A 26,585-nucleotide genomic window follows, 5' to 3' on the forward strand; every position below is an offset into this window, starting at 1 on the left:
GTAGATTGCTGGCTGTTTTGTTTCACATCAGCAAGCAGTGTTGCTGTGTTATCGATTGCCTTCGGACGGCCTTTGCGTGGACGATCCGCGCAGTTCCTGTCGGTATCGAACCTTTTGTACCACATCGTAACCGTTCTTCGAGTAACAGTTTGTCCATATGTGGAATTCAATGCCAAGAGGGTGTCCGACACTGAATCACCCATGTCGTAGTGGTGCAAGATGAACATTCTTGTTTCAGTTCTAGATAGTCTTATGGTTTGTATATCATATTGACTAGCATCTATCGGCTCTAGGACAACTCTGAGTTCTTTCAGAGAGTCTAATTGGATCGTCTGCTGTGTATCAAACGACTCTATGTCTACAGAAGGGGACTGGGGTAGTTGCATCACTCTGGATGACGATGCTAGTGGTTCCCATGATACTGATAAGGGTGGCGTTGCTAAGGGGTGGTCAGACCATTGCTGCTCACTATTCGATTCCACGTGTAGTGGGTCTTGTGTCATTTCGGATGACGATGGCGATGCTAAGGGGTGGTCAGACCATTGCTGCTCGCTCTTCGATTCTTCGTACAGTGGGTCTTGGGTCATTTCGGATGGCGATGACGGTGCTAATGGGTGGTCAGACCACTGCTGCTCGCTCTTCGATTCTTCATCCGGATTTATATCTATAACCGGAGAAGGGAATAGCGATGAGGACGAGGACGAGGACGAGGACGAGGACGAGGACGAGGACGAGGACGATGATGATGAGGACGATGATGACGATGAGGACGACGATGCCACTGAGTTCACACAAAAAGGACACTTCTTAGGGTGATGAATACGCTTCGATCTTCGCATTGGGTTGGTTTTGCTTTTCATGTGGTTCCCACGAGTCGCTAGGGAAAATATATGGTCGACTGTGGACTACCCTGCAATACCACAGCAAGGGCAACATTACTGTGAGGTTTGCCCCGGTACCCCACAGGGTCCGTTCGCGGCTTCATATTTGTATCGCCCCTTCCACCATTCAGCTATCGGCACGGATCGTATACACACCTTAAGCTTTGGGGCCCGAGTGCCCCCTTCTCTGTCTGCATACGACCTAAGGTCCCACCGAGGTTGGTTACTCGATCTTTCCGAAGGTTGCTCGTATCCCAGTCGGTACCACGGGGAGGTAGAGATAGGAGTTGCTGAATCATAGGCTACATCATAAATGGATCATCATAATGAGTTATATGTTCGCTGTATTCAGCCATTTACCGACCACTGTTTAATATATACATGTGGCCCCGAAAGCAGTGCATAAGTATTGATCCATCCTTTCCAAAACTTTTGCAACACACCAATAAGTCACCCATAGAATATACAGATTGGAGATGCTACACAATCTAATACGGAGTCTGAGCTTTAGATGCTTTTAGTTTGTAAATTAATGAATTACTGTTACAAGTGGTCTTAAAAGAAAAGTGTTATTCTGAAAACCATACCGAGAATGGTTGCAAAGTATTGTTATGATTCGAAACGGCGAATGTGAATGAAACCAGAAAAATCTGGGATTCGTTCGATGCAAGCGGCAAGGGTAAACTGTTCAATCAAATGAAGAAAGTAGCTGTCGGCAAAGCTATTAAAAAGCTTTTATTCGGATATATAAAACTGCACTGGAAGAGTGGGATAGCGTTTGTGAGCTACAACATGTAAGTTTATTGAAAACCCGTTTCATTACAAGCCGTATTTTTAATTCGTATGCATATTCAACAGTGACCAATGCGTTCGCCATCAAGCGCAGATACTAAAACCTATCCTGCAGAAATTGAGCAGTTTCACTCCCCAGTTAAGTAGTTATCCTACGTGCGACAAATGCCACCAGGAGTTCATAACCGTCAACATTATTTCCGAGATGGAGCAAGAGTTATTGATTGATGACCGCCAGCTGTCAAATAAAGATAACATTACCGAGACGGATACAATCGAACAGAAACCCGAAACGCTAATTAGTAGACAAAATGAAAAACTCTAATATCATAAAAATAGACGAAGAAGAAAACAACACCTTAACAATTCCGGCTGCAAGAAAAGGTAGTTTGGATGGTCCGCAAAAGAAAATCCGTCATAAACGCAGAAAATCCTCGAGGACGGAGGTTTAATGAAATACCACACACGGTTACACACAGGTGAGAACATGATGTTTTTCATTTTGTAAACATTGACAGATAATCTATTTCAGGAAAAAAATCATTAAAATTTGAAAAACGCTGAAATTTAAATGCTTTAAATGCTAAATGCTTCTTGCGCATTGACAATTCGCTAAAACTTTGTGATGGCCAATTTTTACTTTACACAGAAACAGGTAAGCGATCTACTCCTATGTTTTATATAGGATAAGCTGTTTCATAGGATTTCTTCATTGTAGTAGCAACATTGTTGTTATTCTTGCATATGCTTTTGCTAGGTGTACCACTCAGTATGGTGTTATTACCGCTGCCTCCAACAATGAATTCTCGAAAGTATAAAATATAGTACTATCCTGGTTCATAGGTCCGATTGGTAATGCTAAAAGTGGAATGCATTGTGAATATCATTTTAAGATTTAAGTTTCCTGCCACACCATTTTTCAAAAATTATCTGCGCAGTTTAGCCCCAATCTTCACACTTAGTTCCTCATAGCTCTCTTCAATAAAATGATTCGAGCAAACAACATTTTTTTTCGGTCTGGACACCAGGTATCAGGCAATAACAAAACAAACAACCCCTGCTCTATAAACCGTATTTCCCTTCATATTAAAGTGACGATGATGCTGGTGTACATATATATACACACCTATACACATATATACACACCTTGGCCACAACCAAATGTAAATATTGATATTTATACCCGTCAAAAATGAAAGAGCTCTACCGGTCTACCTAATGAAACATTTCAATGAAACTCGTGTACTGCAATAGGATATTTTGCTCGTCTCGACAGTGACTGAAGCCGAGACGAGACGAGACGAATTGCTCGTCTCGTATTCTAGAATAGGTCCCTAAGACACAAGCGGAAAACTTTTCGTCTCAATCTAGGTCATACGGAGTCAATTTTTTTTTTCAAAGTTCATTTTACATGAAAAAAAACTTGCTACCTTTTCTCCCATGCACTGTGGAATGTTTCTCCATCAAATAATTCTGTGACTCTGACTTCGTTCATTTACGTTTTTGGTCGACGTAGCGAGAAGTAAAATTGAATTGAAATTAAGTATAGAACACCTCAATAATACTGAAATTTCAGTTTCGACTAAAATGTCAGTTGAACCCTTATGATTTTGAACGCTAGCATCGATTAAAGAAAAAAAACTGGTTCATTTCATCTGCTTATTTTTACTTTTAATAACAACACTTTTCCTATGTAGTGGACTATTATAAGAAAAGTAACATTCATAAAACAAAATATGTGACGTCACAGATTTAAAAATCTTCCCACCTTTCATTTCCCATCTCGCAGCAACATGCTATACAATTCAGGGTATATACAAATTTAGGGAAACACAGTTACACAGCCATTAGAAAGTTATCAGATTGATCCTTAACAACGAAGCGTTCTTGTATCATTTTCTGGAAAAATTACGGAGAGTCAGTGGAAGTGAGCACCGATATAGCTTCGACGACGTGATACTACAGGCCGAGGACCGATTTCTAAGCAATTCGTTGAGAAGCACGTCGAACAATGGCAACCAACAAAACTGGTGATTCAGAGAGGCTGATTTTCAACAACGCAACCAACGAACAAGGAATTCAGGGTTTAAACTGCAATATTTTGCCGCATATTTTGAATTTTACCAATCAATTTCTTACTTCCTTTATCTTCAACAAACCAATCTGTCAAAAAGAGAGATTCGAACGAATTATATTGGCGATCTAAAGGCTGATTTAGGGTAAGGTTACATTGGCTCGGAGTACGCACGAAAATTTGATTGTGCGATAAATGACGAAAAGAAACAAACAGTTTTATTCGATAAAAGCTGACGAATTCGAACGAAGCAAGTGGGAAGCAATGTAACCACACCAATACAACTCTATGTGGTTGTTTACTTCTCACGATTGTATGCTTTTCGTGCATCCTTATTTTCGTAAGAAGCTGCAGGCAGTATCACCGTGGCCTTAGACGATGCCAGTCAGCGCTCTAGTTGAAGTATCCAGTGAATAGAGAACAGACAATCTGTTTAAGTTAGAGGCCAATTACTTGTTTGATACTGGTACAAGTAACTTGAACAGAGTGTCTGTTCTCTGTTCACTGGAGACTTCAACTAGAGCACTGACTGGCATCGTCTAAATCAGCCTTAACGCAAAACGTAAACGATCGGTGAGACATCTGGATTTTGTTTTTGAACTAAGAAAATGATGCTAATGTAACCTAAAACTCAAAAACAAATCACGTATATTTTACTTCCGGGCTTTCCAAGGTAGTTCTCACATGCAGGAATCGTACATTTTTCTACTTGTGTTTGATTGTGCTCTCGAATTTCCTTCTTTAATTCAACCATTGTCAACATTTTTATAGTTCTCACTACTGAAAGAGGTAAATAAATAACATGTTATATATAAAATTGAGCAGAATTAAATTTCTTACAAACTTATCGCAATCAAATAATCTTTTATGATTATAACATTGTAATTCATGGAAAGAACTACAAACCTTCCATAAGCTCACATGGCAAAATTTAAAATCATCATCACTTTCACCGCAGCGCCACCTAGGTGTAGATTTGTACGTTAGATCGCCAATCCGCGTTGACGGCATTGAGCTTCGCATTACGAAATAAGGGAGTAGGCATGATAATATGGGTTTGCAGAAGAAATAAACACGCTTTTAACATCAAAAGTATGAATGAAAATTAGTTTTTCCAAATCAATTTAGTACTCTATGTAAATGAAAATCACTTTTGCTTGCAAGTAGTGAAAACATATCACACAAAAACTGTGTCTAAAGATAATGTTATATTATAATGGTAAGTTTTGGTGAGAATATCTGAAAATTCATATAAAATAATTTAAACTGAGGTCAGAACAACGTATTTCTAGTAGGCAAATAACGCAAAGAGAAAAAATTCATACAAATTTTAACAAATTGAAACTGTCTTAGAACCGACTAATCTGATAGAGAATAGTTGGCCTCATGCAAACTAATGTCGTATCTAGATGTCGACACCATTTCGACGTCAACGCGAATAGCAGTGTATTGAATGCCATCGAGTGGCGAATTGAGCGAATGACAAAAATCCTTTGACTCGTGCCAAAGAACCCACAACGAACGGATTGCCTCCAAAATCGAATATTCGACATTGGAGGTTCGTAGTTCGCCCATCGACTATACGATGCGTCGAACCATCGAACGTCCAACATTCGGGAATGTTCGTAGCATCGTGTAGCGCCGGCATTAGGTTACACTAAACCAGGTAAGAGAATATCGTCGCGTCGATATGATTAAGACGACAATTATTACTAATATTTATTGGAAAAATAGTTATTAAAAATAAGTATATTCGTGAGTGGTGTTCAGAAGGTTATTTGGTGGCAAAGTTTGATGCGAAAACAACAAAAAGCCGTTACAGTTGTGGTAATATCTCGTTCACGGTTCATTTGCCCACATAGCGTTTGAGTTAACCGAAAAAGTTTAAAGACAACAAAATTAGAGAGATTACTCGATCAAAATTCGTGTTAAACACAAACAGAGCTTACAGAATCATTGGAAGCAACTCGATAAGCTTTTTCTGAACTACTCAAATCAACAGGCTACATCCCAAAGTAAGTAGATCATGTTCAATACAAATTGAGAGCGAGAGATGTCGAACGGCGATTTTGCATTTCCGAACTGATTCTCGAACGACACAAAAAGAAAAAGAAAAGGCATCGAAATGAAACCGGGGACGAAATATCGAGTCACCGCGACAATCCAAAATGGAATATCAATGCCGAAGTCGAGTATCCGCGGTGTAATGATTTGTATTTGGTGGGATCGAAAGGGTGTAATCCACTATGAGCTGCTAAAACCTGGCCAAACGCTTTTTTCAGAGTCTCAGCTCAATAGAGGCAATCCGCTCAATGAAAGTTGATGAACGCTCATCTTATTTTCTAACAATAATAAGACAACTATATTTTACAGATGCACGGGCCGAAGGTTGTGCAGTCCACTGATCATTCAACAAGAGCCAAAGGTTGTACCGCTCATGACAACTCTACACGAGATGATGATTGCGCCGGCTAGTGACCATTCTATCTTGGATTCCTCGAGTCGAGAAAGACGCACCACGCTAGATATGGGGTACAGACTAGGGGGGCGTTGCTGATTAATGGTCAGCTGCATCCCAATAGGAAGTATCCCGTATCGGGCACACGTACAGAGCATCGAAGACTGCAACATACCAATTATGAGAACACTTGTAATACTAACCTCGAGCCAACCGCGAGTAATCGGTTACATATTACTAACATAGTTGTAAGACAAAAATTGTCAAAATATTGGACTCCCGGCCCCGTCAGGCTAACGCCACATGTGCCTTAATAAAAAATATATTTTGGGGAAAAAAAGACGGGTGGGTAATGTCGGGGACATAACCGGAGTGACGTAGGACTATACAAAGGGGACAGCTTTTGTTAAATATATATTTTAAATATATTGTTTTATTTTCTTCTCCTACGTGAATACCTACCTATCTACCTGAAAAATGGATTAGTTTACTGTTTACTCTTTATGAATATGTTGATGGTTCTGAAAAGAACCTTGGGTGTTGTGTTTTTGTTATCACTCGATATTCCCATCTTGTTCGGTTAAACCTTCCTGTTTAGCGATTGCGATTGCCACTCGCCATAGCTTTCACAGTTGGAAAATTTCTTCCCATCCAGCTCGTGACATATTGTACAATAAATTACATTCAATGGCACGTCGTATTACCACCACTCAGTGTCGGATTGGAGGTAATTTTAACCTGTAATTGAACATTTGCGATGATAGTGGTACAGTGTCGACTTTCAATGTGGGGTCATAATTTGGACCCCGAACTCTATGTTTACAAAAATGTCCAACTAAATATGTCGCATTACAGGTCCGTCCAATTAGCTAAATGTCGAGATAAGTGTAAATTACTGTACTTTCAATCTAGAAGCAATTTAAGAATTGGTGAAAATCAATAAGCTCAGAACAACTGCCAAATTCACATACTCATCATATCCTGGCAAACAAATTATGAAAAAATCAATTTGTGTTTTATTATGATTTTGGATATTGTTTTAGAAAGCATTGAACTGTATTTCCTAAACTCTTTTTTGGAAGCGCCTTGTTTTATGGAATGGTTCCAATTTAGAAAACTTAGTACTCGTGGTTTTGAAAAAAAACCATTTCGAACGCCCTCGATGCCGCCTTGTTCTGGATTTGCCACCAAAGCAGTTTGTATAAAGAACAAACTTTTTTCTTCTGCTACCTGATGCCGTTTGGCGATTGCGTTTGCCACTCGCCACTCGCTGCAACTGCCTGTTGTCTTGCTGTCCACCGAACCGAATGTGTTCTGTTCCGAATGCGGGTCGCGAGCAGCTTTGCCAGCTAACTCGATCACTTCGGCGGCCGAAACTATATAACGCCGGCTAGGTGGACTGGTGCACTGGTACTAACGCGCTCGGCCTAGCTACCCTTGCGGGGAACTCCAGATCAACACGGTTCGAGCGGGATTTTGCCTTTCCCTTCACTTTTCCTCCTTTACCATGTCCAGACATGGCTGCTTGGGTTGGTTTGTTGATGTGTTGTGATGCGAACCGATGTGGTGTACGGTTTGAATGAAAATGATCGTTACGGCACCGGAGCGGGGATTTTTAAGCTGACTGGCTGGCTCGAGAATTACGCATGTGTGAGACTGCGACCAATGTTTCGTTCATTTTTTTCTTTTTCCTTTCCAATTGTGCTTCATTCTATTTCGCTGCTGCTCTGGTTGCCCGTTTTGGTCGGTACGATTTGAGGAGCACAAAATGGACCAATCAAAAATGGGCACATAGTGCATTTTGACAATGCTTGATATTTCACAATTATTCAATTATTTATCTCAAGAAAAATGAAATGTTATTCGTTATGATAGATGCGTAGATATATTTCCTATCAATTGATGCAAAAACCTTTGCGATCTATTGAGAAATGCTCGAGTTATAAGCGTTCCAAATCTTGCATTTTTTCCTACTTGTTCAGTGCCTAGATTTCCATTTCACCCCCTATATCTTCCGGTTAGACGTAGTCCTACGTCAAAAAAAAAAAAAAGACAACTATTGAGTGTTTTAATCGAAAAGTTATTCAAGATTACCTTAGCATGGGTTCCCTCTCATTGCTCGATTCCGGGGAATGAGAAAGCGGACTCGCTAGCTAAGGTGGGCGCTTCAGAAGACACACTTTTTAAAAAGCAAATTTGCTTATAACGATTTTTTCACATTCTTCGTCAGCGCACACTCTTAAGTTGGTAGCGCATGTGAAGTGAAGATGAGTTCGGTCATTGGTTACACACGATTATCCCTAAGGTCACGACGAGTGCATGGTTCAAGGGATTGAATGTAGGTGGTGATTTCATTCGCGTGATTTCTCGGCTTATGTCCAATCACTACAACCTAGACGCGCATCTCTATCGCATTGCGCTCGCAGCAAAAAATCTTTGTAATTGTGGTGATGGCCACCACGACATTGAGCATGTTGTCTGGTTCCAGCTCTGGCTCTCAGCTCTCCAGAGCATTGAGGGCACAAGGCAGACAATCGGATATCCCCGTCCGGGATATCTTAGGTAGCCGTGATCCTGATCTTCTGCTCCATCTATACCTGTTCCTCAGATACGCCGATGTCAACGTTTTATGATGTTTCCTCCTTTGTATCCCTGTATCATATCCCTCCTATTCGATCGATAAACTTTTACTTAGTCGCGGCAATACATACACACACACATACACATACTCATTGCTTATCATTCAAAAATGGGCAGATGTCCTATCCAGGAAGTGGTTGGAGGCTCATATGAAGGTTTCGCTATCTCCAAAATTAATGGAATCTTCATGCGCAGTTGCTATACACCCCCGAGATGGACAACGAGCAGTTCGACCAGATGCTAGACGCAATGACCGCGGAATTAATCGGTAGGAAACTGATCGTCATTGGGGGTGATTTCAACGCTTGGGCGGTGGAGTGGGAAAGTAGATGTACCAACGTAAGAAGGTACAGTCTACTGGAAGCTCTTGCAAAGCTGGAAGTGACGCTACTCAATGAAGGAACCACCAGCACCTTCCGTAAAGATGGCCGCGAATCTATCATCACCTTCTGCAGTCCGTCGTTGGTGGCGAACGCGGAGTGGAAAGTGTGCGAATCGTACACACATAATGACCACCAGGCGATCCGATATAGAATCGGCCAACGAAACCACGTGATAGTACGGAGGACAACAAGCAGTGAGCGGAAGTGGAAGACGAATGCTTTCGACAAGGACCTTTTCGTTGAAGCACTTCGTCTAGATAGTAGAGCTTTAGACTGGAACGCGGAAAACTACGATGCTTATCGAGTCGTGATAGTCCTGTGACGCCCGTGGAATCGTGTCCCGAGAAGCTGAAGGCATTGTAGAAGGATTATTCCCGCGTCGAAAAGACTGCAGACGAAGGAAGCGTCCGGTCCCGACGAAATTCCCAATGTGGCCTTGAAAGGGGTGATACAGACGTTCTCGGACATTTTCAGGACAGTGCTACAGAAACGTCTGGATGGTGATTACTTTCCTAAACAATGGGAGATACAGAAGTTAGTGTTGCTGCCGAAACCAGGAAAGCCCCCGGGAGTACCAGCATCATGTAGGCCTATATGCTTGCTGGATACGCTCGGAAAATTCTTGGAGAGGATTATCCTCAACCGGCTGACGAAATGTACGGAGATTGACCATGGTCTGTCAAAAATGCAGTTCGGCTTCCTGAATGGCAGGTTCACTATTGACGCCATCCGGATGGTGATCGGAAAAGCTGAGAAGTCGTCCAAACAAAAGCGAAAGGGGGACCGACACTGCGCAGTAGTAACGATCGACGAGAGGAATGCGTTTAATAGCGCCAACTGGGACGCCATCGCCAGGTCTCTGCACCGTATGAAGGTTCCTGGGTACCTGTGCAGAATCTTAGGCAGCTATTTCTAGGACCGTGTTTTAGTCTACGAGATGAGCAGAGGGCAGGTACCGACGAATATAGCGTCCGGAGTACCACAAGGCTCTATTGGACTTCGTGGACGACGTCGCTCTAACAGTGACAGGAGAAACGCTCGAAGAGGTGAAAATGCTAGCAACCGAGTCCATCGTTACAGTAAAGAACTGGATGCAAGCAGCGAAACTGAGGATTACTCATAACAAAATGGAAGTGTTGTTCGTGAGTAATTGCAAAGCCGTGTAACGGTGAACACGTGATAACTTCGAAGCGTGTGTTGAAGTACTTGGGAGTTCTTATCGACGACCGGCTGAATTTCAACAACCATGTCGACTACGCCTGCGAGAAAGCAGGAAAATCTATCAGTGCGATAGCGAGGGTAATGCCGAACAACGCGGGACCCTGCAGTAGCAAAAGGCGTTCAGCCTGGTTTGAGGCTCTCGAAACTCATCGGAATCAATCAATGCCAACGCCTGACTGTTCAAGGAGAACACCTGCGAGGACTGCTCAAACGAATGGTACCCACCGAGAGTAGCTGTGACAGAATGCGAGTTACACAGCCTAATCGGCGCTCCGTTGGGAGGAGAAATCCTGCGAGGGTGGCTGAGACGGGGCGCGTGTCAAGTTGGAGGGCGCTTCCTAATCGGTTCACGTCTCGACAGGTGAGAAATCCCGCGAGGGTGGCTGTGGCGGATTATGCGTTAAGTTGGAGGGCAATTCCTAATCGGTACACGTCTCGATGGGTGAATGGCTGCTGGAGATAGTAAGAAACTGGCGTATTGAACATAAAAAGGCGTGCTGGTAATGTCTGAGCGTGGACTGAAATGCTGATCACTGTGTGGGTCGTTGAGATAGAGTGAGAGTCAAGAAGGATGTGATCAAAACGGGGTGTGCCCAACGAGGGTAGCTGTGACGGAGTGCACTTCATGATGGAGGGCATTACCTAATCGGTGATCCGTAGGGAAGAAAAATCCCGCGAAGGTGGCTGTGACGGGTTGCGCGTCAAGTTGGAGAGCAATTCCTAATCGGTTCACGTCTCGACGGGTGAATGGATACCTGTGAAATGGATATAAGCGTAGTGGAGAGAAAAACGAATGGTGAATAAGAATATTGAGAAAACGCTAGTATGCGTTGAAAACTCGTGAAGGGCATGAGCACAGCCGCCCCCTGAAGTAATCGCCCAGATGTGATCCCAGGGGGAATGAGGCAACGAGTAAGGGCTTGGTTTTTGCGGGTGAGATCCCCATTCGACGTCTGGGTTAACCCTTCCCAGATAAGGCCGGTAGAGCGTTCCTCACCTCTATAAAAAATCATTCAACAAGAAACAAGATTGTACCGCACATGACAACTCTACACGAGCTGAGGATTGTACCGATTGTGATCTACTCTGGATTCCTCGAGTCAAAAGAGACGCACCACGATTGATATGGGGTAAAGACTAGGGGGCGTCGCTGATTAATGGTCAGTTGCACCCCAATAGGAAGTATCCCGTGTCGGCCACACGTACATAGCATTGGATACTGCAGCATCCCAAATAAGAAAATGCAATGTAATACTAACCTCGAGCCAACTGCGAGTAATCGGATACATATTACTAACATAGTCGCAAGGCAAACATTGTCGAAATATTGATCTCCCGGCTCCGTCAGGCTGACGTCATAAGCCCCTATTACAAATATATATTTTGGATAAAAAAACTAAGGAGACTTCTACAGGTAAGAATTGATTCGTTTAAAGCGAGTTATTGCCGAAAATCGTCCAGGTTATGCGACCAGAGACGACCCCATAACACTCCACCATGACTACGCTCGACCACATGTTGCTGTTCGAGTTAAAAACTATTTGGCCTTATAGCTCAGACTTTGCCCCTTCCAAGTACCATTTGTTTCGATCGATGCAGAACGCTTTAAGTGGAATACGCTTCGCATCAGAACAGGGTATCAAAAACTGGCTAGATTCATTCTTGGTTTCAGAAGATGCACTCTTCTTTCACAACAGAATCCGTAAATTGCCAAAAATATGGGGAAAAGTAGTGACTAGCGATTGCCATTTTATTATTCAAATAAGTATATTTTTCATACAAAAATGGAACATATTCTATAGAATAGTCGCAACGAGATGATTTAAAAAATATATAAATACTCAAATTCTCAATGTTCATTCTACTTGAAATATTCGATTGTAATGCTACAATATCGTTTCATTTAGTCTATCATTTTATTGCATAAATGCAGTGATAACACACTTGAACAAAACGGTACATAACAATCAATTTATAATTGCTGTAAGAAACTGTACATATAACGAAAAAATGATTCTGTCAATCATTATACCAGTCAAGGAATAACAATGTAAGAGACATCACAATCAGAAAGAATAGAACCCAAACCCGAAGTCCGGCATTCCGTTGAATAGCTTGCTTGATTTGCTCGTTTGCATCCTTTACATTCTCGGTGGCGCCAACAACAGTATTTGAAATTCGATCGATATCAATTTTTTGTAAGGAAATCTGAAATATCCCAATAGTTAAAAGATTTTCATTAGATCGTTAGCTCATACTGTTTTACCTTTTCGGTAAATATTTCCTGCAGATGGGCAATATCGACCACATTTCTCTCTATCTGCTCGACCTCCTCCGACAGTCCTTTCAATTCATTATATAGTTGGACGTTTTCCGACTCAAAAATCTGCAAGAATATAACAAGTTTACAATACTTCTATGGAATCGCATATGAACACAACCTGAATGTCCTCTGGACTTAACTCCTCGTCATCTTCTAAAATTAAACTGCGTTCTTCGTCCTGCGAAACAAAGCTCACTCTAGAATTATCCAAATTTTTAACTGTAAGGTTGTCATCATCATCGTCGGGAGATGATGGTTCCGACTCCACCGAATTATCCTTCAGAATATCATTCGGTTTTTCATTCTCTATTTTCGGAGGGATCATGCGAAACGATTTTCTATCGGAATTCAACTTGAGGAATTTATACGATTCTAACTCGCGCTGTATCCGGAATTGCCGTTGTTCGTTTGCAATGTGATGAACGGCGTGCATATAGTTCGACAGTGCCTCAATTACCAGTTCCATAAATTCAGTCATTTGTTTGCTTTGTTTTGACTTTCGACACTCGGTTTTGAAATCATTTATAGTTTCGGTGCATACACGAATGATTGTATCGGATTCACGATCTATAACGTCTCTTTCCTCGTCCGACATCTGTGCTGACTTTTTAAGATGAATTGCAAACTGCATGTATGCCGCTCGATTTTCCACGAGTAAATTCTTCAGCTGGGTGATTTGGAATCGAATTTTTTTTGCCTTTTCTGAAAATTCATTTTTTGATTTCTTTGCTAAAATACGCGTTTTGTTAGGCACGGGAAATGAGTTGGAAGATTTCAGTCGTACAGTTTTCACGGAAGCTTTAAATAGTAATGTAATGTCCATATCTAAAAAAAATTCGACGTTGCTCTAAGCTGTTAGAAAGTTTTTGGGGAATTAAAGATAATTTCAATCGCTTGTTTTGTCGGCAACATTATCGTTCTCCCGATTCATGACGTTCATACGTAAACATTTACAGCTCAAGTTGAATAATGGATGTGGGAATCATCTGTTTACACTGAGGCTTTCATTTACTGACTTATAATATAATTAATTTTAGATTTACAAATCGATTAGTACACTGGAGGCAAACATTAGTAAGTGCAACTACCAAATCTCGCTTAACTTTTGAAAAGGTGCTATGTAACAAAAGTAAACAAATCGAGTTAATGGATGCACGCTCTTAGTTTTCAATCATTGAATGCACTACAAAAACAATCGTTCATGTATCTATCTTCTTCATCTTTTTATCGCCAATGTGCAGATTCGGATTTTAAGCACTCGGCTGTTACTTCGGACGCCACTTTCCTCCGACGCTCGGAACGTCCGAAGTAACAAAACAGTCAAAACAACACAAAGTCGTACTTCGGTCGTTTTGGGTTTTTGTTTCTTACAGGCGTTGTTAGCGATTTCAGTGCAATTCAACGAGTGATAACAACAATAATATGTCTTTAGAACGAAATGCTGATATTTGAATTGCTGTTTAGTAGTTAGTTTCAGATTCGCATTGTGCAACGTAATATGTCCAATGTGCAAACGCGGCAGTCAAAACGTCCAATGTAACATTTTTCGTTCCTAGGCTTCAAATTTTAGCTCAAATCACTGAACAACAGTTACGATTGGTTTTTCAGAGTTATTCTTGACTACTAGTGGTGAAAGTAGCGATAGAGATCGATACCTTTCAATACAATTCGCAGATTAATGTTCGGGTCTTCAACTTCGTTTTTCTCGAGTTGACGGAAATGTTACATTGGACCTTTTCAAAAGTTACGCGAGAAATCTTTAGTAGTCGAAACATTGGTAAAATGTACACATTTTTTGTACATGTTACCAATACTTTGTTAAACTGATGTCAGATGCAATATACATCTCTACCAATGATTCGTACATTTTACTTCATAGCATAAGTAAATTCGAGTATTTTTATTTCTAGCAACTGTGTGTGTCAATCGCCATTTGTCTAGTGGAAGTGAAACGATTCGGAGGTAAACATTTTGCTTTTGTTATGATTCATTTTAACTAAATATTTTCCTTTTTTCAGCTTTTATTCATAGAAAACAATAGCAAGGGTTCACGCCGTCGTAAAAATTGCACTAGCTGATGAACAATATGCGACGGCGGAAGTTCCACAATTTTAAACACATCGTCACAACACAATGATTCTACAGCGGTACTTGGCGACGATACCCAGCGAAAATCATCACAATCATTACCACCGACAGTAGCCCATAAATGCGGACGGAGGGAAAGTGATATATGTGTCCCATCTACGGTATAATTTTCTTCGCAAATCACGACTTCACGTCCGGTCGCTCTACAACAACAAAAAAACGGGTCCAAGCATAATGGGGAGAGTCAGTTTGTGTGGAAAATTTGCTCCAAGGCGCTTCATTGCTGGATCGGTACATGCTGCCTTCGCTCGGATATGGAGCGCCACATCAAGTAGTAACATTCCTGATTCTGGTCAAAGCGCGGAGGACATCATTGGATGCGCAGCCGGATAATTCGACCGCGGCGGAGGCGTCGGCTATCAACCAATCCGCCAAGGGAAATAGACAAAGGTAAAGATCCGTCAGCAAAGGCGATCGATAGTGGCAAAAATGAAAAAGATTTGGCGCTGGTTTCGAAACCGGTTGACAGTGCTACGAACGTGGCTATATTAGGTAAATTTCGACTTTTCTGTGTAGTTAGATGTGTGAAAGATGTTTGGAATATTATTAATAACAAGGTTTTTCTTACGGCAGATTTGATGTTCCGCTGTCACTTTCGATTGGGATTTCCAGTGTAAATAGGTAAATGCTTAATTATCTTTAAATTTTTTTGTCACTTTGTTATGCAATTCGTTCTGTTTTGTAGAAATATCGCTATTCTGTGTGGTTGTCATGTTTGACAACATATTCGCATAAGAGCTTCCGCAGAATGCATACTTTTTATCGGCAGAAAATTTGATCGAGTTGGCCTTTTAGTGCAAAAACCGACCCAACTGAATCGGTATAATGTGCGCATATGCATATCTCTCCATACTGATTAAGTTGGCCGATCAAACTATCGGCCGTAAAACTGTCTGCAGTCTGCGGGGGCTCTATGAGACACCTGTAATCAGCGTGAGCCACATCAAGGAAAACGAAGAGCGTGCGACATGCATTATCGAGGACTACTGTTTTGATGTCCCATCCGAGTACTACGACGTGGTGCCGATTTGAGGAAGCAGGAAGGGGAAAGAAAAACCTACAGGAAAAACTTTTCAATAATTTTATAAAATTAAGAATAGAGTAAGAATATTAATAAGAATAAAAATATTCGCAATACAAAATAATTATTTGAAAAATATCGTCATTATCTAACCAATGGAGGACCAACAAATCAGCCATTACTAAGTTCAAAATTGAGCCAACATTGGACTTACAAACTGTAGTTTTGTTTGACATTTATGGCTACCAATTTTTATTCGTAGGATGTACCAATGATTAGTAGAGTACAAAAAGACCAACGAATTGGTAATATTTACCAAAAAATTGGTCATATATACTAATTATTCCTCTCAGTGTATATATACAGCTAGGTAGTGCGGACCAAGATGGTGGAGTTAACAGGTGGCTCGTAATTTACACTATTTAGAAAAGACGTATGAGGAATGGCAAGACGAAAAGTTTGGATTTGTTTATGTTATTACTTACGTTGGTATGGTTACATTTGATTTCGTCGAAGGTATTTGAAGCAGTATAATAAATAAACAGTTGTCGTTGAAAATAGTAACCTAGTAACCTTTATGCATATGCTTCCGCCAGCTGGCTCGGCTAATGTGATTCAGGGAGTGCTTTGATCGTGGTACCGCCACTGGCGCATAATTTGCAGCTTTGTTTTTTTGTGCTGGTTCATAACGACAATCAACCGTGCCGGCGAAACTGTAGTCAATGTTTAGTGTTGTTTGGATACCATCTATGTAAATAAGTTCAAACTTACGGGATACGGTCCGAACGGCAATTCTGACATTACGTTTTACCTTCCACTTCACTTTCCTTGGTGCGGACTGAATCAAAACGGCTGTCAAAAAAGATCCAATGATCAACACTCATGATTTTTTTTATGATAATCAACACTATGAAAAAGGTATTGTTATTTAATTTTTTATTTATTTATCACCGTCTCGAATTGTTTATAATTCCACAGACAAAATCCTTATATTAAATTCTTAATCCTATTTTTAAACACAGTTTTGGACACGTTAAAATCGAACACGGCACAAGCACTATTGAATTCACGGAAACAATTCTCTAAGGGGTTATGGAATCCGTAGGAAGTCCTATGGCGATTGATAAACAACAAATCTCGCTCACGTAGTTGTCGGAATGGTACATAGAGTGATACATATAATAAGGACGAACAGTCAATATTTCCATTTAACAGATCAAACACAAATATTTTTTGAAGGTTGGCGCGCCTAGAAGCTAACGATTCCAACGCGATCAGTCTGCAGCGGCTCGAGTAGTCGGGGAGATGGTCTGGATCTATCCAAGGGAGTTGTCGGAGTGCATATCTGATGAAACTGCGCTGTACTCTCTCCCATCGTGTGATTTGGGTGCTGTGAAACGGAGACCACATGCAGGCAGCATACTCCAAAATGCTACGTACTAAGGAGCAGTATAGCGATTTGATTGCGTAAACATCTCTGAAGTTATTGGTGCACCGACGAACAAATCCAAGGGCTACAAACGCTTTAGCGATAGTGACGAAGATATGCTCATTGAACCTCAGTTTGTTATCGAGGACGACTCCAAGGTCGCGAATGGAATCAACACACTCTAGTGTTTCAGGCCCAACTGAATAACGGAATTCAATTCGAGACTGCCGGCGGGTGAACGACACTGTTATGCATTTTTTGATGTTCAATTCCATTCCGTTATCCTCACACCACCGCCGTAGCTCCTCTACGTCAGCCTGAAGCGCGCAACAGTCAAGATGAGATGTTATTGATCTATAAATTTTCAGATCGTCGGCAAAGAGAAGTTTTCCAGCATTCAGTCGAAAGCTCAGGTCGTTTATGAACAAAACGAAGATAAGCGGCCCGAGAACACTTCCCTGTGGCACCCCTGATGTGATAGGAAAGTATCGAGAGTGAGAGCCATTGATTTTTGCATACGCCCACCGTCCAAATAGGTAGGAACGCAACCACTCACACATCCAATACGGAAAACCTAGGTGACTAAGCTTCGCTACTGCAAGTTCGTGGGGAACCTTTTTTTTTATCCAAAATATATATTTTATTAAGGCTCATATGGCTACAGCCTAACGGGGCCGGGAGTTCAATATTTTGACAATGTTTGCTTAGACTATGTTAGTAATATGTAACCGATTACTCGCGGTTGACTCGAGGTTAGTATTACAAGTGTTCTCATAATTGGTATGTCGCAGTCTTCGATGCTCTGTACGTGTGCCCGACACGGGATACTTCCTATTGGGATGCAGCTGACCATTAATCAGCAACGCACCCCTAGTCTGTACCCCATATCTAGCGTGGTGCGTCTTTCTCGACTCGAGGAATCCAGGATAGAATGGTCACTAGCCGGCGCAATCATCAGCTCGTGTAGAGTTGTCATGAGCGGTACAACCTTTGGCTCTTGTTGAATAATCAGTGGACTGTACAACCTTCGGCCCGTGCATTTGTAAAGAGTGTGTGTATGTATTGCCGCGACTAAGTAAAAGTTTATCGATCGGATAGGAGGGATATGAAACGGGGACACAACGAAGGAAACATCATTAAACGTTGACATCGGCGTTTCTGAGGAACAGGTATAGATGAAGCAGAAGATCAGGATCCCGGCTACCTAAGATATCCCGGACGGGGATATCCGATTGTCTGCCTTGTGCTCTCAGTACTCTAGAGAGCTGAGAGCGAGCAGCATGGAACCGGATACACGACCAGACAACATGCTCAATGTCGTGGTAGCCATCGCCACAATCACAAAGATTGTTTGCTGTGAGCCCAATGCGATAGAGATGCGCGGGGAACCTTGTCGAACGCTTTCGAAAAATCGAAGTAAATTGCGTCTACCTGGTTTCTGAGCTCGATTTCCGTTGAAAAATGTTAGTGAACGTCATCAGATTAGTCGTTGTCGATCGTTTACTGACGAAGCCATGTTGATATTCAGATATCATCGGTTATTATTAAATTCGTTTATTTTGACAGGCTCAGTTACATAAGTTTAAAGGAGTCGAATTCTTAATTATATTTTAATTACTATACATAAACATTTTCTAAATCTAAGGTAAGTAAGGTAGAAAACCGATTACTCGCGGTCTACTCGAGTTTAGAAAGGTGACATATTTGTTCAGGAAAAGGATGGGATATAAGGAAATTGTTACAATAATAATAATCTCACACACTCAATTCTTAAATCTATTCGTATATCTATTGTGTATTTACATTTCAACTTATTCTACTGTTTATAGCAAGGGGACCAATTGCACGCAAAGGATATAAGGATATAAACATAATCACACACGAACATCGATAGCTTTAAGGAAAATATAGATTTGGGACACGTAATCAAGGTCTAACCGAGCCAACACATCTCTCACCGGCACATTGGACTGTCTTCCTCTAGCCCTAAGGGAGTTTTCTAAATTCGATCTGGCGACAAGATACAACTCGCACGACCAAACAACGTGCTCGATGTCGTGGTAACCGTGGCCACAAACACAAAGATTGCTGTCGGCAAGATTAATACGAAAGAGTAGTGCGTCTAATGGACAGTGGTTGGACATGAGTCGGGAGAAGGTGCGAATAAAGTCTCGACTCAAGTCCAGACTTTTGAACCATGGTTTGAAGCTAACCTTAGGGATAATTGAGTGGAGCCACCAGCCCAATTCATCTTCGTTCCATTTGCGTTGCCAATTAGCGATGGTATTTTTACGGACTAAAGAATAAAATTCATTGAAGGCGATTTGACGCTGATAAATATCGCCTTCAATCGCACCTACCTTTGCTAATGAGTCAGCCCTCTCATTACACGGAATTGAGCAATGAGAAGGGACCCACACAAAGGTAATGACATAACAGCGTCTGGATAAAGCACTCAAAACTTCTCGTATTCTCTCAAGGAAATACGGCGAGTGCTTTTCCGGCCTCACTGAACGGATAGCTTCGACAGAGCTAAGACTATCCGTTACAATGTAATAGTGTTCAACAGGGCGTGAGGCGACGCTGTCCAGCGCCCAGTGTATTGCTGCCAATTCAGCAATATACACTGAGCAAGGATACTGAAGACTGTGTGAGGTGCTAAAAAATACGTTGAACACTCCAAATCCTGTGGACTCATTCATAGAGGACCCATCAGTAAAGTAGATATTATCGCAATTGATACGCCCATACTTTGCATTAAAGATCGTAGGAACGATCCCCGATAGAAGATAATCTGGAATTTCATGGATTTTCTCCTTCATGAACAGATCAAAATGTACAGAGGAATTGATGTAGTCAGGAAAACAAACACGGTCGGGTATACGAAGAAGGAACAACCTGCATGGAGATGAATTCTCGCGTAACTTTTGAAAAGGTCCTATGTAACAAATGTAAACAAATCGAGTTAATGGATGCACGTTATTAGTTTTCAATCATTGAATGTATTACAAAAACAATCGTTCACGTATCTATCTTCTTCATCTTTTTGTCGCCGATACAAAAAATATCCAATGTACAGATTCGAATTTTAAGCACCCGGCTGTTACTTCGGACGCCACTTTCCTCCGACGGCCGAAACGTCCGAAGTAACAAAGCAGTCAAAACAACTCGCAGTCGTACTTCGGTCGTTTTGGAATTTGTTTCTTACAAGTGTTGTTATCGATTTCAGTGCAATTCAACGAGTGATAACAATAATAATCAGTCTTTAGAACGAAATGCTGATATTTGGATTGTTGTTTATTAGTTAGTTTCAAATTTTTATAGTGCAACGTAATATGTCCAATGTGCAAACGCGGGCAGTCAAAACGTCCAATGTAACATTTTTCGCTCCGAGGCTTCAACCTTAATCTCAAATCACGGAACAATAGTTACGATTGGTTTTACGGAGTTATTCTTGACAGCTAGTGGTGAAAACAGTGATCAAAATTGATAGCTTTTAAGACAATTCGCGAAATAGTGTTCGGGTTTTCAACTACGTTTTTCTCGAGTTGGCGAAAATGTTACATTGGACCTTTTCAAAAGTTACGCGAGAATTCATGATATGAACTCATGAATCCAGAGTGAAAATTTAGCTCGATCAGTTGCTCAAAATTTTCGATCACCAATGGGTTCATAACCTTACACCGGATGAGGAACCGAAGAGATAATAAATTGAAGCGATCTTTTAGTGGGAGTAGGCCTGCCAAAACCTCGAGACTCATGGTATGTGATATCATCGGTTGACATGCGGTATATAAAATTTTATGAACTAGTCTTTCGAATACTTTTGCCACGCAACATAGAATGGAAATGCCTCGGTAATGTTCAACGGCGTGATTGGAGTCTGATTTGAAGATCGGACATATTGAAGCTGTTTTCCACTGATGCGGAAAAGTGCTGTGACGTAGCGACATATTAAAAATTATTGTCAATGGTATCTGCAGAGACGTGGCGCATTCTTTCAGGAACAGTGGCGGAAGTTTATCAGTTCCAGAACCTTTAGACACGTCCAATTTACTCAAGGCAGACGAGACATCGTGCTGTGATATTTCAAATTTCAAAGCGGTAAATTCAAATCGAAAACTGGACAATTTCTGAGACTGTCAGGCGAGAATGCTGGTGAAATGGTGCTGTGTACCTTTTCGAAGTGATCTGCGAACAGATTGGCTATTCCTACCGGGGAATCAGCACTATTACCGTTGAAAGTCATCTCGGCTGGGAATCGATTTGAATGCTTCCGATTGCGAATAAACGTCCAACAATAGGAGGGGTTTTGCTTCGCAGTCGTCTCCAAGTGGGCGATGTAATTCTGAAATGATGCGGTTTGAAGTTCGTGATAATGAGTCTCAATTGTGAGAAGATTGTGACGATTTACATCCGTTCGTTCTTCGAGGATGTAAATCAATATGAAGAACAAACGGCATGTGGTGACTATCGATTCTAAGTAGGGCAGATGGTGGCGCGACTACGCTAGGATCGCTGACGAATGCCAGGTCTAGGGGGCGGCCGTTTGCGTTTGATAGGCTGTTGATTTGAAGACAACCGGTGGCAACCATCGATTCGACTAGCATAGTTTCTTGTTCAGAAGAAGCATTCGTTGGCAACAGAGATTCAATTGACTGTCGACAGTGCCCGTTGCGTTTCGGGTGGATATAGTTTGCCAATGGAATTCCACAAAGAACCAAAAAGGGAGTTTGATTTGTACATCGGCTCGCGACGGACGTGTGTATTTGTGCTTCTCTTTTTATAAGGATTGTGGCGATTGCGTCTGTTTTTTGTGCGTGAAAGTTGGTATTTTTGATGGCCAATATGGCACCCTGTCGCTAACTAGTGAAACAAAATCATTTGGTTTGGAGGATGCGTGAATTTTGACTACGAAATGGATATGCTTATAGCATATCCATTTGCTATAATTGAGAAAATGCTTCCTCGTCGCCGGCTCAGTTTCGGTGTGTTCGTGGTTTTCAGTTCCCTACATGAGCCGCGGATGCATGTGTTGGTGTTATGTGCAGAGAGCGAAACGAAATTCTCGCTTTATAGCCACCAACACAGCGAGTGTATGTCGAAGTGGTGTGCAAGTGAAGCTGAGAGTTCTTGCAATGGATGTTGTGAGAGTATCACCGAAAAACTCTACTTGTTCAAGAGCAGCACAATGCCGTGGGAGGCGGAAGAGGCGATGAACAGTTTTGTTCACACATATCAGCAGTTGATGTTGAATTAGCCACAACACTTGTTAAGCTAAGTAGTATCTGTATTTAGGTTTCTTCCTTTTTCTATCTAATCGAGCTATGGTTCTGTCTTTCGAGTCGACTGCTGTTGATGGTTTATGTTATGTGTTGTGTGCTGCAGGGAGCAGAGGAGAGCACATGTGTTCGTGGCATGGTGACTGGTTTCGTCGGCTGCAGAAGGTTTTGCGTCAGTGTGGAGTGGAGAGCGTGACCTTCATTGACCCCTGGAATGACGGTTTGTTTTCAGTCAGCGCTGCTTGGCTGCGTGGATTTATACAGTTTGCATTCCAAAGCGGCCAATAGACGTTCAGTATTATTGCGCAGTATTTTGGTTTGTGCGGTGTGGTTGTTCGTCTAGGGGCTTGAATATTGCCCCTAGACGAGCAATTGTATTGCGCAGACCGGGGTATTGCGCGGTAGTATTCAGAGTCTATGGCCGCTTAACGGTAACTAGAAGCATGCACATAAGTGTATCAAAGCAATAGACTCGATATGACTTACAGATGTTACTCTCATTAAAAGCATCAAACCTCAATAGTTTCTGGCGAGTCTGACTCATCATTGTTCGTTTGTGCAAGAAAGTTTTTGACGAGCTGGACTCGTCATTTCCGTTGAAACGTTGAGGATGATGTGGATGTATGTTATGTTCTCTATTTTCATTTGCTGATCGCGTGATTGTTTTCATATGGATTTGTTTCTTTGTATTGTGGGTTGCATTATGTCACGCTGTTATGATTTTGTTAATGAATCGACTTGACATGTAGATTTGTTTATTTATTACGTGGTGGGCCTGCTCTGGTGTGTGGGTGTGTATATTTTATTGAGTTTGTCCGTGTCCTATGATTGATCAAGATAGTTGTGTGTGTTGGTGTGTATGTTCCGGGGATGGAAGTGGAGTGGTGAACCCAGGGGTGTTTAAATAAGAAAAGAAGGGGAAGAGTCTCGTCCTCCGTTTGGTGGATACTGTAGCTCGCCGGCGCGTGGCCAGGGTACAGGAAGTTTTGAGTAGTTTTCGTGCTTGCTCAACAGAACGGAGACTTTTTAGATCTTTAATTCTTTGATGCTTTGGTTTTGGTATTCTTGATTCTGTTAATGCTCCAGTTCTTTAATTGTTGAATTGTTCAATGTTCATCAACTGCCTGCCGTCGTGATTGGAGGTCGATAAAGGGTCTGCTCAATGATCAACGAGGTGTATTGCCGGTCCGATTAGTTTTAGAGGAATTCTCTCGATGACCTTCTTAGGTTTCCCAAATATAGGTTTTCATCGTCGCATTTGAAGTTTGATAAGGTGTGTGTGCGATAAATGGCGATGTAAGTTTCTCATCTTATTGGTTTTACAGGAGTTTTCTTGGTTACCTTATCAGGTTTCCTGAAAAAAAACTCCCCCGCCGCGATTGGAGTTCTATAAAGCGTACAATAGTTCTCTCGACGACCTTATCAGGTTTCCCAAATACAACTCTTCGCCTTAGCAATTGGAGAGATCTAAAGAACTTGCGATAGAAATAGAATACATACAATTAGTTTTAAAGGTTTTCCTCCTCAGATTACCTAAAGAATACCATGTCGATAGCTCACGTTTACACAATCACATCACTTACCACAGTGAATCCTGATTTTTACCTCTCCCTACTAACAACTATCCTTTCCATGATAAACGCTAGGGAACCACGCTATAGAGGCGACCCTTCTGGCCTTCGGGTGGCGAATATCATTCTAACATTCCTTCCCTTCCCCTGGTGACTGTAAGGACGTGGCCGGCGTCGTTATTGATCATTTAAAGCTCGAATCACCGAAAATTGCACAACGAGAATGATTTGCTAGTCCCAAGCGTCATTCTGTGTGTTCTTTGTGCAATTTGGTTGGTTCAGGTCAATCACGGAGAGCAACTATGAATTGTACAGTCTACCCAAGCTCAAGCTCAAGCTCAGAAGAAGCATTCGTTGGCAACAATCCGTTAACATCTTCTTCTTTTTGCCATGTTAATCGGGGCAAATTGTAGTCTCCCACGACGATAATCGTATCGGAATCCAAAGCGCGATCGCGAAGCTGTTGAACAGATGAGGAGTGCGTTGAATATGTCGCTGGTTCCGAGTTGGGCCTTATGTAAATGCCACAAACATATACTGATGACTTTGGAAGTATAACACAGACAACAGCTTGTTCGGGGTTGTCGCTGTCTGCTAGTGCTACTGATTTGCAGTTGAGTGTCGTTTTAACCGTCACTAAAACTCCACCCCCGCGTTGAAGATTACTAGTGGCAGAGCTGCGGTCGCATCGATATATGACGTAGCTTGAAATGAGCTCTGAGCTGGAGATGTCTGGACGTAGCCATGTTTCCGTCAGAACAACAATGTCGTAATCGCAGGAAGGAAGTTTCAAGAACAATTCGTTTGTCTTCGTGCGAATACCCCTGACATTTTGGTAATACGCCGTTAAGAATTGTGGATTCGTACAATCGTCAAGAGACCGTGTGCGAGGGTCCTGAAGTTCAGTGCGGCAGGCAGTTCGTTCTGGAATGATTATATTTCTGATGTGATATCCTCTCGGCGATTCGAATGTCGGCACGTTCAAATTATTAAAACTTTCGACCTCTCCGTGGAGCGGAGCTGTCAAGTCCTGTCTATCTTCAGGTGCAATAGAATTATCGTCTGCCGGATTCGATTCTTCATTGCTATCGTTGATAGCTGTGCTCACATTATCTTCTGGTGAGTTTAGCGTCGTTAATGCATAAAACTTGAATGGCCTAACAGCCAATTCTTTCTGTTATTAGGTGGGTTGAGTATTTCACCACGTTGAAAGTTGATGAAGTTCGATCCAGAAAATTGCCTTTTTGCTGCCTCAAGTAATATTTTATCCGTAAGAAGGGCGCCATCGCTGGATCTGTTCTGCCGGTTCTGCCAAATACGTCTATTATTACTGTTGCTCCTGTTACTTCTGTAATTATTATAGTCAAAATTTATGTTGTCATTGCCTCTCTCGATTGGGTCTGTTTTTTCTATTTCTCGCTGCACTATCATAATCACTCCAGTCAGCTTTCCACCTTCTCCATGAAGTGTAGCGTCCTTCAATCCATCTCCATCCGGAATTTGAAGCTTGATCAAGTTCGTCAACAGAATTTGGGGTTCGATCTGATGATGGAGCGAGAAAATTTAAATTCAAGTCTTGAAGTTCGTCAGCTAAGTTTGGAGAAGGTCGTTGGAGTGGGGTGATGAAATTTTCCTCCATTGTACTGATAGCCGAAGTTAATGCTCTCAATTCATCCAAAACATCAGAGTTTGTGGGCTGTATCTGATCCATCTTTTGTGTGTGGTTTTCAAAATAATTTGTTATTTTCTCAGTCATACTGCCAATTTGCCCCAATTCTTGTTTAATTTCGCTTATCGTTGCTTTTATCGAATCCGATACGCTTTTGTTGACTGCTTCCATCAAAGGCAAAAATAATTAAACTTATAAAATGAACAAACTACATTTTTCCAATTTTATTATTGACCATTGTATTTCTGAAAAAGCATCTTATATTGCAAGGTATCAGAGCCTGACAGAATATAAACAACCTACGAATAACGCTTAGTTCACTCCAAGATTTTAATGTGGGAGCAAAATTCGACATTTGCGAATTTCGATACGTACATGCATAGCAAAAGAGAAATGTTTTGGAGACATTTTTTCCTAACGTCGGTGAAAACAGCTTTGCAAGTGAAGCTGGCCGAATGAAATCCGCTTAATTATGACCCACTAGTCCTGGTGATGAATATAACGGTAAAGCAATGTACGCTTCGTATTGATGATGGACGCAATCTTCTGAGTCAACTACCGGCTTAATTGTGGAGAAGGCATTACGGTTTCTCACGAGGTTTCTTTACCGGTTGAAATGTAACGATGTATTTCTATCAAAATAAACCTGAAAATGTAAATGAAAGGTGTGCTACCCTTTTGGTTTACAATAAT

General features: G+C 41.6%; 1 protein-coding gene and 1 long non-coding RNA gene across 4 annotated transcripts; one reads left to right on the forward strand and one right to left on the reverse strand.

Annotated features, from left to right (window-relative positions):
• Positions 1 to 1,469: 1,469 nt before the first annotated feature.
• LOC129768120 (uncharacterized) lies at positions 1,470 to 15,064 on the forward strand. Of its 2 annotated transcripts, XR_008741634.1 has the most exons (5): positions 1,470 to 1,675; positions 1,740 to 2,152; positions 2,206 to 2,328; positions 14,683 to 14,734; positions 14,791 to 15,064. It is a non-coding gene; the product is annotated as an uncharacterized LOC129768120 (long non-coding RNA). The 2 variants fall into 2 exon arrangements; XR_008741635.1 differs by lacking the exons at positions 14,683 to 14,734; positions 14,791 to 15,064 and adding an exon at positions 3,463 to 3,908.
• LOC129768119 (syntaxin-18) lies at positions 12,262 to 13,717 on the reverse strand. Of its 2 annotated transcripts, XM_055769552.1 has the most exons (4): positions 13,557 to 13,705; positions 12,891 to 13,501; positions 12,716 to 12,835; positions 12,262 to 12,657 (listed from the first exon to the last, which is right to left on the reverse strand). In XM_055769552.1, the coding sequence occupies exons 2-4, from the start codon at positions 13,401 to 13,403 to the stop codon at positions 12,469 to 12,471; spliced, it is 822 nt and encodes a 273-aa protein (XP_055625527.1). In that variant the 5' UTR covers positions 13,404 to 13,501; positions 13,557 to 13,705; the 3' UTR covers positions 12,262 to 12,468. The 2 variants fall into 2 exon arrangements, with proteins under 2 accessions (XP_055625527.1, XP_055625526.1); XM_055769551.1 differs by having other exon boundaries at positions 12,891 to 13,717.
• Positions 15,065 to 26,585: the final 11,521 nt, after the last annotated feature.

Source organism: Toxorhynchites rutilus, chromosome 2, assembly GCF_029784135.1.
Source record: "Toxorhynchites rutilus septentrionalis strain SRP chromosome 2, ASM2978413v1, whole genome shotgun sequence".
In the NCBI taxonomy this organism is placed as follows: domain Eukaryota; kingdom Metazoa; phylum Arthropoda; class Insecta; order Diptera; family Culicidae; genus Toxorhynchites; species Toxorhynchites rutilus.